Source organism: Scophthalmus maximus, chromosome 10 (assembly GCF_022379125.1).
Source record: "Scophthalmus maximus strain ysfricsl-2021 chromosome 10, ASM2237912v1, whole genome shotgun sequence".
NCBI classification, from domain to species: domain Eukaryota; kingdom Metazoa; phylum Chordata; class Actinopteri; order Pleuronectiformes; family Scophthalmidae; genus Scophthalmus; species Scophthalmus maximus.
This window is the reverse complement of record NC_061524.1, coordinates 23,047,501-23,063,268: the sequence shown is the minus strand read 5'-3', so window position 1 is coordinate 23,063,268 and position 15,768 is coordinate 23,047,501. Positions and strand designations below refer to the sequence as shown.

The 15,768-nt window shown below is 44.4% G+C and overlaps 1 protein-coding gene across 3 annotated transcripts in view; it reads right to left on the bottom strand.

Annotated features, from left to right (window-relative positions):
• Positions 1-1,279: 1,279 nt before the first annotated feature.
• The window catches only part of dachc (dachshund c), a 22,418-nt gene continuing 7,929 nt past the window's right edge, over positions 1,280-15,768 (bottom strand). The window contains exons 2-11 of one of the 3 annotated variants that reach the window (XM_035606673.2): positions 14,744-14,853; positions 12,517-12,627; positions 9,313-9,491; positions 7,875-7,995; positions 7,657-7,791; positions 4,974-5,170; positions 4,293-4,443; positions 3,238-3,366; positions 2,976-3,047; positions 1,280-1,844 (exon numbers count right to left, since the gene is read on the bottom strand). In XM_035606673.2, coding sequence (XP_035462566.1) covers positions 1,807-1,844; positions 2,976-3,047; positions 3,238-3,366; positions 4,293-4,443; positions 4,974-5,170; positions 7,657-7,791; positions 7,875-7,995; positions 9,313-9,491; positions 12,517-12,627; positions 14,744-14,853 — 1,243 coding nt within the window. In that variant the 3' untranslated portion in view covers positions 1,280-1,806. Of the gene's footprint in view, positions 1,845-2,975; positions 3,081-3,237; positions 3,367-4,292; positions 4,444-4,973; positions 5,171-7,656; positions 7,792-7,874; positions 7,996-9,312; positions 9,492-12,516; positions 12,628-14,743; positions 14,854-15,768 lie in introns of all 3 variants that reach the window. The other 2 variants (XM_035606671.2, XM_035606672.2) reach the window with 2 other exon arrangements.

Sequence of the window (15,768 nt, the reverse complement as noted above, 5' to 3'; positions counted from 1 at the left end):
GTGTTTGTGCGTGTGTGTGTGTGCGTGTGTGTGTGTGAGAGAGAGAGAGAGAGCTGCAAGGGAGCGTGAAAGTGTAGAGCGGTGCTGAATGAAGACACAAACCTTTTTAGTCAGGACAGCCTCTGAGGTGGTCAAAAGCTGATGACTCATTCACGCATTCATTTCTGTGAATCATTGCTATTCTCTTGTCACCCACTCTGTATTCAGGAAGACTTGCTTGGAGCAGAGGTATTGTGTTGGTCTTGCAACACAGCTTATCTGCGTGTGTCCAGGAAATGGCACACTGCACATTGAGACAAGGTTGCATGAGCAAAAATATATTATTTACGAGTTAAGAAGACTTAATTGTGCTTGTCAGTGAACACCCTGAGCATCTCCCTTCGATCCGAGGGGAAATGATTTGCTTCAAATATGTTCAACGGGATTTTAATCATTGACCCCTCACATCATTTATTACACATTCATCCTTTTGCCCTCTGCATTAGTCGAGGAATACATGGTGTGGTTTTGCACGTCTATACATATATATATATATATATATATATATATATATATATATATATATATATAGTATATATAGTCCTGTATACAGGTATACCTTTTTCAAATGTGTGAAACTACAGTTGATTTATGTTAGCAGACATTTACAGTGATCCAATCCAAATGCATCACTAGATATTGTTCATCAGATTAATTAGATATAGTTTCTTCTACTGTAATACTAATATTTCACAGGAAAAGATTTGAAAATAGCCACAAATTTACATACTTAATTTTTTTTTCCAAAAGAATCTTTGTCTACTTCTCCTCATTGTAAACATTTACCATAAAAATGCTTTCAAACGTTTATTGATTGAAAGTGTTACTTTTTAGTTTCTCACTTCTCTGTCCTGAAGATAAAACATGATCAGAGTGAGAGCGGTGGTGCATCGTCAACATGTTCCGCTAAAGGACAGTTTACACGTGACCCTGCTCAGCACCTTCCTGTCCGCCTGTCTGTCAATACTTACGTGCATGTTTTTGGAGATGGAGCAAGAATCAATGTCACAACCCCCCCACACCCTCATATATGTGTGGACATGCGAGCACATGGACCTCCACCTCCATACACACAGCACAAATCTCAAGGGGTTGAGTGTATCACAAAATCCAGGGAGAATTTGTTTGTCTCAAAAAAAGAAATCAGAGGTGAAATCAATCAAACTATCTACACACAAAAACAATTACATAAATAATGCATTCAGAGACTTGTGGAAAAAAGAACGGAGCACTGACACAATTTGATAAAAAGGATTTGTATTGTTTGTATTGTCAAACTGCACTACTGCATAACATACTCAATACAAGTCATTTACTGACTGTACAACATGCCGTTAAGTTTTATTAATGATAACAAAAATGATGACTATATTTATGTACACAACTCTGTTACAAGTAATATTCAGCACTTGTGTCCAGATAAACAGCACTGACAAAAAACAACTATGGTCATCTTAATCTAGGATCTAAAAACCTTGATTGAAAGAAAACACAGTGAAACACATTATTAGGATGAAGTACTGTTCCAAATACGGCCAAGATTTGGTGATAACTGCAATAAATTAAAACAAGAGAACAATGGCAAAGTTCAAATGTCACCCTTGAAATGTAGGGGGAGTCCCCTCGAGGACGAGGAGACACTGCGCTGCGGAGCTTGCCTGTCGATTGTATTTCTCAGATATGAGGAGTCTTCTTCACATCCATCAATCCATCCATCCATCCATCCATCCATCCATCCATCCATCCATCCATCAATCCATCCCAGCTTCAGTACATCCCAGAGGTCTGCAGGAACACTCTGCCCTCTGAAAGCCACGGAGAACTCCAGATTAATTAAGCACAATTACAATTCCATACATTAAAACTCTCTACTAAAAAAAAAAAAGACAGATTGATGCTCCAGTGACTTTGACAGCAGGATGAAAAATGCTGTATACAATGAATTCATTCATAAAACTATTGAAGAGGGTCCTGTGCAGCCAGATGATTAATAAAAAACCTTTCTCTAGTAAGTCTCAGTTGGGAATGTTTTTGGTGATAAAACTTCCTGGCACAAAGAAACCACATCCTGCCCTGCTGTCTGACAGACAATTCCCCTTTAAATGATTTATTACCGGGAGTTAATTATGCAAATGATGTCCAAACAAACTCGTCACGAGGACAATTAAGACAGCCGTTAATTAGTGGCCGGTTTTCTTCCTGCTTCACTGACATTCAATTAAAAATTGCCTTTGAACAGGCACGCTGGCTCGGACGGCGGGCCGGGTCCTGGCGCGGCTCGGAGCAGAGGTGGGCTGGAGCCATGCTCTCTCCTCTGATGAGGCCGGGGCTGGAGAGCACGGACATTTCTTTTTCTGTCTCTTTTTAAGATATTAGGGTTAGTTACCATGTGAGAGTTTCTCATTAATCTATCCCCGTGAAGACAATAATGTTGGGAGAATAAATATAATAAACGCCTGGCTCCATTAAACGGCAGCCCCGGCGAACCGCCTCGCGCTTCATTTAATTTTGTTCAATTTCTCCCTGTGAAATCTTTGAAAACCCTTCCAGTCGACTGGTCAGTTCAGCTCCTGATTCAACACCCTCGTGCATAACTGGATGAATGAGAATCTCCACAGCAGTGAGTAGGTGAAATAATGAAATCTGTTGTTCGAGCTCAGTTGACAGGAGCTAAATAAATCATCACTGAAATTGAATTTTTTCAGTTAGCAGGACAGTCAAGTTACGACTGTTCAGTAAGTCAGTGCCACAAACCTTTAAAACTTTAAAAGTTAAAATTCAGAGCATCTTAAATGTATTCATTTTAATGTTACTCCATGTTTTCACTTAATGTGAATGTATGAATGCATTTTCATTCCTCTTTAATAAGGTTGCTTGTCTTTACAGCACTGACAGCAGCGTTCACTACACTGAGGAGGCTGTTTGTCATCCTGTACCTTGTACTGTTGCCGTGGTGTCCAGCCTGTTGTCATCGTGGTTGCTCCCATCCACGTCCTGGGTCACTGAGTCTGTGTGAGGAGGGGCTGCTGATGATTGATGGCCTGTAGTTTGGTCATTAATTAATAAGCACACTTAATTTGAGGCTAATGAACAGTCAGGACTATGTTGCACCGAAGGCTCGTGACATTTAATATGAAAATGAGGATTACACTGGCTACACAAACAGAAATATGATACATGATATCTCAGCGCCTGTACCTGTGTGTGTGTTGGCAGTGTGCAGGAGGCTGTGCTCGGCCTGATCCCGGAGTTTGACCTCCTCCTCCAAGGCCTCCTGTAGTCGCCTCTTACTTCTCTTTTCCTTCTTCAGTCGCTTCTGGATCAGAACTAAGTAGAGAAGAAAAAGGAGAAGAGGAAAGACAGATGACAAAGGATATCAGAAAAGCAATGAAATGATATAGAGGCTTCTAATATTCATGCATCTAATATTTCAATAGATGACTTCATTAGCTCCACCGGGGAGGTTGGTTTGTTGGTTTGTTTCATTGTCAGCAGGATGCTGCAAAAACTACTGAACAGTTTTCCACGAACCTGGTTGATGGACAGGTCATTGGCGGGGCCAGGAAACATTTTCTTTAACATTGCAGGATAGGGCATTTTTGTTTTTATCCATTTTCACCAATTTCCCAGGGAATTAACCAAGTCTCTAGACAAAACAAATATGCACATCAAGGTGACTGATGAGAGTCTCTGAGTGTGTGCAGTTTGGTGCGGCCTGCTACACGCTCTCTGCTGAGTGCCATTCAACTTTATATCCTTTGGTGTATGTATCCTGAGTTTCCTGGATCTGAAACTTGTGAAGTTTCAATAAGTGACTATGGTGTGAATGAGATATCAATAGTCAGCAGGTACAGCAAATGTTTATGACCAAACTGAGGCATCAGTGGTGATCATGTTCAATCATATCATGTGACAGGCTGGGTCAAGTTTTCATTGGCACCTTCCACCACAACGCCTCCATCTGCTGTGACCTTATCCAGGAAAACAGCCTCTGACTGACATTTGCTCTCACGGTGCTATATATGAAAGCAAAGTGCCAACCTCAGTCTAATTCTCCTCTGCAGGTGCTTCAAGGGGCTAATGTACAGTAGGTGTCCACTCTTCCTGATCTGATTTTCAAGTTATTGGACGTCCTGTCAGCTTAGAAGTGGATTAGCAAAATTGTGTTAAAATGAAAAATCAACACGCGGCGAACTTGAATCGTCTCCGTGGGAGAAGCTAGAGATACGTATGTGATGCTTAGCCTGGTCTACCTCTGTTTTTCTGTTCGATGCTGAGCTGCCGCTCCAAGGTCTCTCTGAGCTCCCTCTCCCGGACCAGCTCCAGCTTCAGCTCCGTCCTCTCCAGCTGGTCCTGCTTCTCCTGCGCCCGGGCGTTTTCTATGGCGACCCTCAGCAGACCCTGCTTGGAGACACACAGGCACGCACCAACAGGTTACGCACCGAACGAAAGCCAGGAGCCACATTGGTTTTCTCTCAGAGTAATCAGGTAATCTGGAGTAAATCCTTCTCTTTTGATGACACTTGAACAAAGGCAGTGTGTTTTTAACCTTCCAAGATTAAAATAGTTTAAAAAGAGCTGCAGTTAATAATAAAAAGAGAGTACATATTAACCACTTCAGCCACCTCAAGTACAAAGATCACAACAACCCTGGCTCTTTCCCCCGATATCACATCAGGATCAAATGAGGTTAAAAACATGTTTTCCCCCTGTGTAAACCAAACCAGCGAGTGCTTTCACTGTGACTCTGCCATAACAAAGACATGTACAATCTGAGAAGCAGGTCAGCACACGCCCATTCCAATTACATACATATCGGAAATGTCTGCCTTGTAGGCTATTTACCATTTCAGGAAATCCCAAAGTGTGGCTCATCCCCCTTCCTATTCATCACAGAGTATAATAATGATAATAAAGCCCCGGCAGAGCCTCACCTGGATGTTCGTGAGCAGGGTCTCTATGGAGGACAGCCCTTCAGGGAAGATGAAGGGAGCGTGGTGGAGACCTGCTGGGCGCTTCTGTCCTGCAGGGTAAGATACCCTCTCACAGCCCTCCCTGCCTGACGGGGGCTTCTGGTACACTTGTCTATCACAGCTCTCCCTTGTCGTCTGAGTCGCCAACGAGCTGTTGTCTGGAGGCAAAGAGACATTTTCATGTCTCGTCAGTAAGGCTTACACAATAATATAATATGCAACAATATGTTAATCAAGGATCATGCAAATTTCTATCATTTATAGCTAACTAATACATTTACTTCATTTCTTGTAAGCATACCAAGGCCAAAATCAAATAGGTGTTTACACTAATTAGTGTGTGTGCAAGTGCATGTACATACACACAGGAGTCCTGGTTCGGGGTTTTGAAAATGTGGTTACCCTTTATTAGATGGCACTCTGCCTATTGATAATTCATCACAGCTTGACATCTCACATAAAACAGCTAAGAAGCTGCATTATGGATGACCATCTGTTTGTAAACCTGAGAACTGCCTGTTCCTGATTCGTGACAGCGAGGGAGTTGACGATTAGCCCTTTCCTGCATTTTTCCCTACATCAGGCTGTTGCTCACTTTATACGCGTCCTGTCATCCGAGCCACTGAGGACGGAGACGTCCTGGGAGTCCAGTGCTTATTGGAGCAGAGACGAGCGCGAACGTGCAATGTGATATCTGGCACTTTTCTCTGTCTGTGACAAATGACAGTGTTTTCTCCACTTAGCTGACCACAGCATCTTCTGCTCCAAATCCACCCACCTCCCCTACTCCGCCTCGGCCACACGTCTTGGCAACTGTCACATTCAAGGTGTTTCACAGATGAGAAGCAATACTCCCCCCGCCCTCTCCTCTTTTCTCCCTCTTTCTTGCTAAAAGCATTGCTCTGTAGAGAAAGGTAATTAGCAGGTGCTGGCGAGCTCAGCGGAGGGCATCCAACTACACTCCTGTGGCTCACATACAGACACACACACACACACATTCATAGTCGCTGAAGTGCGCAGTCAGCAGCGTGGGCTCCCCAGGCTCCTTGGATGTGACTGATCCTTTATTGAGTTACTGTTTTACGCCTACTTTACCTCACACTCACACACACGTTTGGCATAAATACGAACACACACACACGCACACAGCCAGCTCGTTTGATCATTTGCCCATCTCCGTAACCAAGGTCACTGTCTGTTTTTCTCTTTTCTCCCAACTTCATCTCTCTTTTCCCCCTCTCTTATCCCTCTCCCACCCGTCCCCAGGGCTAATGAACTTCACCACGTGAAGACTGCCAGTCAGCGGAAGAGAATGGAGGGAGGGAGGGAGGGAGGGAAGGAGAGAGAGACAGACAGAATAAAATTCTGCTGATGTTTGGTTAATGGGAGTGAGGTGTCAGGGATGGCCTCTGATCTTTGCTGCATGGATACGTTGTTCAAAGACCACCGAAACAGCACACACAGCCAAAACTGACTCGCATACACACACACATACACACACACACACACACATACACTCAGAGATTATCATACAATGGATTGACAGAATGACAGCGCTGGAGTGCTCTTTGAAACTCTGTTCAATCCACGATAAACCTGTCCTGTGATGTTCTAGGTCAAACACAAAAGCCTGCAATCCAGCAAATGTACATGTGTTTCATTTGCATGCAGGAAAATCAATTGAAAATCAATTGCATAAATGTGATGTGTGATGCATGGTATTCACGTTGTTGCTGCCATCACTGTTTCATCAATACGTTCACAGATACCTGACAGCAGCCGAAACCTTACCTGGGAGGCCTTTGTGATTTTTAGATTCGATTACTGAATAATGTGATTCAGTATTAGAATACATTTACACAGGCGCGTGCACACACATACAAACTCTCGCTCTCTCTGCTGCTCGCCGGAGATTTTTGCTGACTGTTTGTCCTTGAGCAGTCCTCATTAAGCTAATGCAAACCTCCCTGACAGAGAGAACCAAACAACTGACGTTGCAGCGCCGTGGCAACGCAGGCCCTAACGACAGGGAGGCGGTCGTTATGCAGATGAGGTCCTGCTGAGAGCACGGGAGGCCGCCTGGCTCGTTAGGCCACGGCCCGGCAAATGGCTCGCTAATGTAACACTGCTTCCTGGTCTAATGGAGCCCTGTTTTGCAGAATTATTTGTCTTTGCTCTCTGTGGGATGCCGGGGGGTGGCACCAACAGCGACGAGGAGAGGAGGAGTGAGACGTGACTCTTTATCGACCTGTTGCCTGGATATTCTGCTCTTGTCCAACTGCTAGAAAAACCTCTCTCCTGTACGTAAAGTGTTAAATAAACAATCAAGTGTTTAAACTCACAGTTTAAATGACGACACGATCGATGGGCTGCATGGAAACTAAATGCTCGTTGTATTGTATTGGCAAGCTGTTCTAAGCCGATTGATTTTTCTGAGAAATAATCATTACTAATCATTAAATGATTAATGAGTGTAACAAGAAATTCACATAAAGAAACAAGAACTTGACCTTTGGAGTAAAGTTGATGTAATGCAATTCATATTTCAAATGTGGCTAAACACAGGTAAATACAAGAAAAAGTTACATTTTAAATTTGTCATTTTTCTTAACAGCACACGAACCAATGCTGACCCAGGTCCTACCTCTGTCAGCGTGGCTCCTCCTGCTCTCCTTGCTGTATTCCCCTGGAGTCACATCTGTCTCTCTGGACCCCTGCACCACAGCATTCGAATGTCCCAACACACTGTGACCTGACGACAGGCCGTCATGGGCCGGGTCTGGAGAGGAGATCATAAAAGTTATTGTAATAGTCAAAGCATCCTTCATTTTTGTGAGAGTAGATACACAGGTTGGTACACACGCGTTGGTTCTGCAACACGTTCTGTGTGAGACGGTGAACTCGACACACTGCTGCTGTGATTGGATGACATCTGAGCTTCCTCCAGTGAAGGAGAAGGCGAGGGACTGTCACACACTCGCTCCTGCAAAACAACACAAATTGATGATTGAGAGCCAGTGAAACTGTTACTTCCAGATTTTCCCACTGACATTCTCAACAGTATGTCACGAAGCTGGCCTCATGTAGATACGAGTGATAGCTTTTTGGGGAAGAAAATAAAAAATATTAAGGGATATTTGAATTTATGTCATTAGCTGTCTTTAATAAACATCTTTAACCCATGAGGCCAAGATGTTCGCGACTTGACAGAAGAGTCCATGAGCATGGTGAGTTCTTCTCTATAGGTCACACATGAAGAGCAATGTGATCAGGGTGGGTGGACGTTTTCAGGCTGTGTAACAATACTTAAAAAACTTGTTATGCCTATTTTTCCACTTTTGTTTCTTTGAGGTTGATCATTTCCACACGCTGAGGAATATAAGAAAGGAAGCATTGAAGCCCCTTTTCTTCACATTTAGAGACTTTGACCAACTCTTTTAAAGTCTGTCATACTTGCAGGTCATTTCACTCAGTTGAAACTCTTCCTAAGCAAAGAAGGTCAATGGTTCAGAAGTGTGGAAGACCATGTCCAGCAAGTACCCTGCCCCCGGCCCTCAACAGGTTAAGCAGTATAACTAATGGATGTTTAGTTATTGTCTCTCTGTGCAAAGTTGTTGAACGGATGTTAAAAGGTATCTGGCCTTATCTCGGTTTGGACTAAATATGTAATAGGTACATTTACACTAAATGAAGTCACCTTCATATGTCACCGAGACAATCATGTGCTTAGGGACAGGGAAGGGCCTGGAAAGGTGAGATGGCATTCTGTGGTGCTTTTCGAAAAATGTGGTGTTCATTTCAATAACCCTCCTAAGCTATCTCTGGACCCGGGCCAGAGTTTGAAAAACAATGGTCTGCATCGTTAAAATTACTTCCTGTCACTGATGAGGACATGATGTGATATAATACATTGTGAGGAGTGGCGCTTGCAACAGGAAATATTTCTGCAAAATATAATCCTTGTGAAACCAGTGATACCGTCTTTAAGCAAAGTTAAAGGAACTAGCTGTTTCTCTCAAAAGCCTGAAAATAAAACTGGGACTGGCCTTGAGCCAAGGAACAATTAGTGGTTTCCGTCCTAACCATGATTGTAAGAGAATTAGAAATTTGATTCTAGATAAACGAAATATGCCTTCAGAAGTTAAATCAAGTTGGAGATGTATTTAATTTAGTAATGTCTTTTTTCCAAATGTCAAATTTGCAACAACACTTGTACATAACTAGAAATGTGATTTAATTTACAGTTCCCATGTGTCACATGGACCCAGACGACCACTGGCTGATGAGCCGCGGAGTTCACCTTAATGACGGAGGTGGGAGCCCTGGCATGGGGGTTGGCATGAAGTTGCGCCACGTTGGCCATGCTGGCCAGCGTGCTCAGTCGGTTCATCTGGCCCATCGCCATGGAAACGGAGGCCGGCGCCAGGCTGGCAGGGATCAGAGGATGTGACATCATCATGAAGGGCAACTGCTCCAGAACTGGGGGGAAGAATAGAAGAAAATAGAATGAAATAGTGACGTAGTGAAGGCAGAGTACAGTCCCATGGAGAAGGTCACTATACATGCACCCAACAGGAAACAGGTCTCGTCTCTCTCTTCTTTCACTTCTTCTCACAACCTAAAGGCCTTCTTCTGCTCAGTCCTCTCTGATGACAGGACTGCAACTGGACACTGGTGCCATTCATCTGTGACGTCAATAGGGCATCTGTGACAGCGCCACTCGATGATATGTGTGCATGTGCACGTCGAGCGCTGAGCAGCGAACGATGAGCGCAGGAGGGGAACAGATGAAAAGGGAGTGAAGTGGAAGAAGGCATGACTGAAAAAACACAATCAATTTTGTTCCTGACAAACGACTTGTTTTCAGCAGTTATTATCTCAGTCAATCTGTTGCTCACACTCCTCTCTTAAAGACAAATGGCCACTATCTTTAAAGAAAACCCTTCCTCTCAAGAGCACCCTGGTGGTGGTTGCAGTCCCTTTATTCACGAGGAAACAATCCTGTTGGGGGGGGGGCATAAATATTTATCATTTAATAAAAGGAAAAACAAAAACAAAAGAAACACAGGGAGGAAGTGAAACAAAAGAAGCTGATGGCAGTCCTGGTGCTGGGCCAGCAATGCACGCTGGGTAATTATAAACACAAAGGGAAAAATCTTGGACTCCATTCCGCACAATTGTCACAAATAATAGAAGGAGTGCATGGAAACGGAAAACAGAAAGAAAAAAAAGGCCGAACCAAAGAGGAGAGATGAAATAGAACAAATAAAGGAGGGAAGGGAGAGAAAGAAGGAGAAGGAAGGGCAAACTAAGAAATAAAGAGTGAGGCGTTGACTTTACGAGGGGCTCGCTGGACATATGTGCAGTGCTTTGTGCATTTGGCAGATTAGTCTCTCACTTGCCCAGAGCACAAACCAATCCAAACAAAAGATGTGTCTGAATGGAGCTAAACAACCAGATGCTCCGACAATCAACCAGCAGCCAACTCCAAATATTAAGCCTTGGTTAGAAACCCCCCCCCCCACACACACACACACACACTTATAATTTCATTTTCATTCACTCCCCTTCTCCTTAATTCTGTTTTCCCCACGTCCTCTGCCCTCCCATCACTCCCTCTTATGTTTCATTAAAAAACATCAAAAGTCAAAGTGCCTCTCTCATGTTTATCCAAACAAACCATTACTGTAAACAAACAGTTACTGTAAATTTCCCAGAAGATCTTGTTAAATGCAGAAATGGCTGCTCCCCGCTCTTCCCCGGCCCATAAGGTGTCACACTCAGCGTTTGTGAGTGTGTGCATGTGTGTAATCACAGACCTGCCTTTGTAGTGGTTAAAGATCTGGTAGGGGTCTGTCCTTCCCATAAGGCCGTGGGTGGCAGTATGGAAAAAAAACACACACCGTGCTTGTGTGTGTGTGTGTGTGTGTGTGTGTGTGTGTGTGTGTGTGTTTCCACTTGACTCTATCATTAACAGTGATTAAGCTTTACAGGTTTATAATGGCTGGTGGTAACCATGCCACCAAACTGTGCACAGATGCTGGCAGTCGTAACTGAGTGTATACAATGGTAAACAATGCTTTAGACTGGGAGACACGGGCACACACACACACACACACACACACACACACACACACACACACACACACGTGGTGATTTCACTTGAGTCTCCTTGTTATTTCTGAAAAACACAGGGACCGTCTTTACATTTCTGTCGCAAAGCCTCGTTGTACGCTCCACATGTTAAGCGTATCCCAGGTTGATGGTGTATTCTACACAGACCTGCATAAGCCCTGTCATCTGTCTAAACACACTGATGTCGCTTTAACCTGTCGATAACAGAGGGGGAGGTGCGGCCCATTTGTTTGTGTGTGTGTGTGTGTGTGTGTGTGTGTGGGTGTGTGTACTGGTGTTTGCGTGTATGCGAGTGTGCGTGTGTCCGTTCCGCCATCGATTGTCCACCGTTTGTCGTTTGCATTCAGGATAGTGAATTAGAGAGAAGACTATTGATTTGGTTTCAGCCTCTCATCTTATTCATCTCTCTATCATCCCTGCGAGCTCTCGTCCACTGGTGCTCCACTTTCACTGGCTGCTCTCCTTCGCTGCACAGCCGGGGATCGGTGCAGTAAAGGGAACAGTTTTTTATATAACAAGTGACTAAAATTATACTTGAACACGTAAGGAGTAGAGAAAGGATTCAGTTTCCAAATGTGTGTGTGTTCTCCAAGGTGAAACTGTAAAATGGGAACACACTTACTCATCTCTTTGTTCCTGTGATTGCTCATCTAATATTACTCTATATAAGAGACCTCGCTGAGCTGGTTAAGGTTCAAGCCTTCTTGATGAGGTGACTAATACGGACTAATGATTTGCTGGCAACATTTTGAGGCTACAGAACGAATGACCAACTGTGTTTACTGGATCTCATTGAATCCCATACGAATCCAATACAGGCCCTTACAGGCATTTATGAAAGCCTGGGGGAAAAAAATAGGAAAAACAATACATATATATACATATATATACTGTATATATATATAGATCTGCTCCTTATTGTTTGAAGAAATGTCTCATGGCTTTTGTCGTTTGTTTTTCATGCCACGTCTCTCAGAGGAAATGTACGTGCAGCAGAGATGATGTCACATCCTGGTTTTAATCAGGTCGGTCCAGCAGCCGCACAAACGCTAAGCTGCTCAACTTGTATGGACTCGGCATCACAGATGTGTTCAGACATCTCCAAAGCAACAAGTTATTCCATGATTCAAATCAACTCAGAGTGAAGGGTGTGTGCGTGTGTGTGTGTGTGTGTGTTTGTGTGTGTGTGTGTGTGTGTGTGTGTGTGTGTGTGTGTGTGTGTGTGCGAGTGTGCGTGTGTGTGTGTGTATGCGTGTGTGTGTGTGTGTGTGTGTGTGTGTGTGTGTGTGTGTGTGTGTGTGTGTGTGTGTGTGTGCGTGTGTGTGTGTGTGTGTGTGCGTGTGTGCGTGTGTGTGTGTGTGAGACTCACCCAGTCCGGGGTTGTGGTCACCGTTCTCTCCGTTTGGCCCGCCATGTTGTTGGTTACTGTGGTAACCAGCCATCGCCTCCAGCTTGATCTTCTTGGCCAGGGCAGACAGATCTGAGAGAGAGAGACAGATATGGGGAGGGAGAAAAAGAAAAAGAAGGAAAGGAAGAAAGTGAAAGAATCAATAAGAGCCAGATCAATGGCCCCGGCGGAGGATTAGAGTAGTGGGTAGGCAGGAGGTTGTCATGGGAAGACAGAGGCCAGCCATTCATTCTGACTGCACCGCTGCACTGGCCGTTTAGTCTGCCGGGGAGTGAGCCGGGATAGGAACAGGCCAGGACATTCATCTCTCCCACACAGGGACATCACATCCCACCGCTCAGCACATAGGATGACACTGAGCGGTGGCGGCAGCTCCACCTCTGAGCCAGCAAGTGCTTCTTTATCGCCGTAAATTAGAGGCATTAGAAAAAAGGTGGAGATTCTTTTTAATGGGGGTTGTGCACTTTTGGATTAGACGAAACGAGAGAGACAAAACGTAGCAGGGGGCAGAGTCGCATTTTAATTTGTGCCCTGAACCTCAGAAGGTAGTTTGACCCACAGAGCAACCTTTAAAACTTAATCTTCTGCCACAGAAAATGAAATATCTCTCGGACTAATACAGACAAACACGGTGAGTACTATTAAAGTTGGACAAACCGTGCTACTGTGCAAACACCGCTGAGCAAACACAAACAAACCATAAGTCTTAATTTCCTGAACTTGGATTCATCCAAACATGTGCAACAAGGCTGAGCTGCTGAGTGTTTCCTTCATACAATGGGTGTCTGAGGCGACTCGTCTGACGACCACAACCACTACAAATTGCCCCTTTTCTTCTCATCTTCTCTGTTTCTGCTTCCTGCCCTCTTCCCTGCTCTCCTCCCATCGCCTCTCCTTACTTTACCTTTTCAAATGTCAGCATCACAGCGGGACATAAGCCACCGCGTTGCGTGTGTGTATGTGTGAGTGCACGAGGGCGAGAGAAAGAGACTAAGGAGGATCACATCAAAGATTTTTCCTGCCTTTTACGCTCAAATGTCCTCCCTCTCTCTGTCGCGTTCTCCCCTCTCATGTGGCCAGTTCTAATCAGTGGAGCTGACATTGCCGCCGTGCCCTCTCCTTTGGTGGAAAAAGACTCTTTTTCCCACTGAGAAAGGTGCTCTTGAACGCTCATGCATGCACAAAACACACCGACACACACACACACACACACACACTCTAAAACACCTTTGAACAGTGAGAGGAAGTGGAGGCTAATAGAAAATGGCTTCTTTTGAGGCGGAGAATGAAAAGATCAGGTTGCAGTGAAGAGCACAAAGCCAAGGGCAACTTTGAGAGTGGTGAGGTGCCAACAATTACTTTCTCCCTTTTCTCTGCGCTACACTCACAAACACAGGCACGCACATACACACGACCCAGACCACACAAGGAACCCAAACACACGACTGACAAAACCAAGCGGCACTATGGTCCTGAGAAGGTAGTTGACTGACACGACAGAAAACACACACATCTCCTTCATTGACATGTTTATATAATCCTTCATAATCCTCACCAGACAATGGGTTAAAGTGCCGGTTACAGTAGAACAAGTGTAGATTTCACATTCAAATCTGGTTTCAAGAGGTCGTGCAGGTTCTGCACAACTTCACTGAGGACTTCAAGTACTTAGAAGTCAAGAAAAAAAAACAAGCTTGCAAGTTCTGAGTTGTTTCTCATGTGTCAGCAACATCTATGCTAATTTTATTAATCAACACACGGGCGGCCTGACGATGTGAGGTAAAATTTGTCATTATGTTGGTCTGCGGGAACAGTAACGGCCCAACCTGTATAATATCCTGTCCAAGACAAATTATTGACAGTAACTGACAAAAAACGTTATAAAACAGAACAAATGATGAAGCATTGAACCAAAGCCGTGTATGTGTGTATGATCTGATGTCAAACGAATTACATATCTTGATGGTGAATTCAAACAACAAGACAAGAATGATGGTGAGAAAATGAATGTTGTGATTTGTCACTATACAAATCAAATTGAATCAAATTGAATTGAAAGCAGAATTAAAACAGGAACAGTAACAAAAGCAAAGTGTTTTTTCTTATTTGTACACACAAAAAAGAATCTTGTTGACAGTGGTAGTTTAGTATGTGTGTATGCATGGTGCGGTGAGGCCTGGGTGGTCACCTGCAGGAGGCATGATCCCCGCGTGCATCAGACCACTGTGGGACAGCATGTGGTGAGCTCCGCCCTCTGTCACACTTTGCAGCCTCTTGGGCGGTCGTCCGGGCCTCGAACTGCAGGCAGAGAACACGCAGGCTGACGTTAGTCATTAGGCAGTTTAATACTTTACTCCCTCGCTCCGTCAGTTTTCCCTGCTGAGACTGAGATGGGTGGCCTGGTTAGAGAAACTGTCCTTCAGTCTGTAAACCTCTGATCCTGCTGAAATGTCAACAAGCAAAACACTGAAACCTGACCGGGTCCAGGAAGGCTGCTGCACAGCAAGTCTGCCCTCCCTGTGGATACGAGCAAGCAGAACAGGAGTTTCCCTGTGGCATCAATAAAGCACCTCATTACTGTTCAGCTTACTCATTCATTTGTTTGCTTATTAAATGTGTTTGCTCGCCTCCTACTCCCTCCATCCTTGCCTCATTCGGTCATTCATTCTCCTTTTCCCGCCATGTCACAGATTTTCTGAATAACGGCTGTGACTACAAGCAGATTCACATGGTTTGATTGAGCCAGGCATGCTCAATCAATCCTGGAGGAAGGATGTGAAAAACTGTCAGACATCACTTTGGCTCTGACTAAACGGTGTGAATGTCCTGACAGGGGAAATGACACGGGCCACATCAGGCCTAATGACAAGCAGCGCAGCTCATCTCCTTTCACGACGGCCTTACATTGGATAACACGAGTGTGTGTGTGTGTGTGTGTGTGTGTGTGTGTGTGTGTGTGTGTGTGTGTGCGTGTGCGTGTGCGATATCAAAAGGCAGAGTGAGTGAAAGACAGGGAAAGAGGAGATGAGGAAGGTGTGACAGAGAGCAAAAGAAAAAGAAGGAACAATAAACATGAAAAGGGAGACGGAGGGAAAAATGAGGAGGTGTAAGGCGAGAGGAAAAGATGAGAGGAAAGGAATCGAGGGAGAGTACGAGAGGGTGAGAAAAGGTGGGAAAGAAGAAAAAAGAGGGAGAGATAGACTAGCAGCAGCA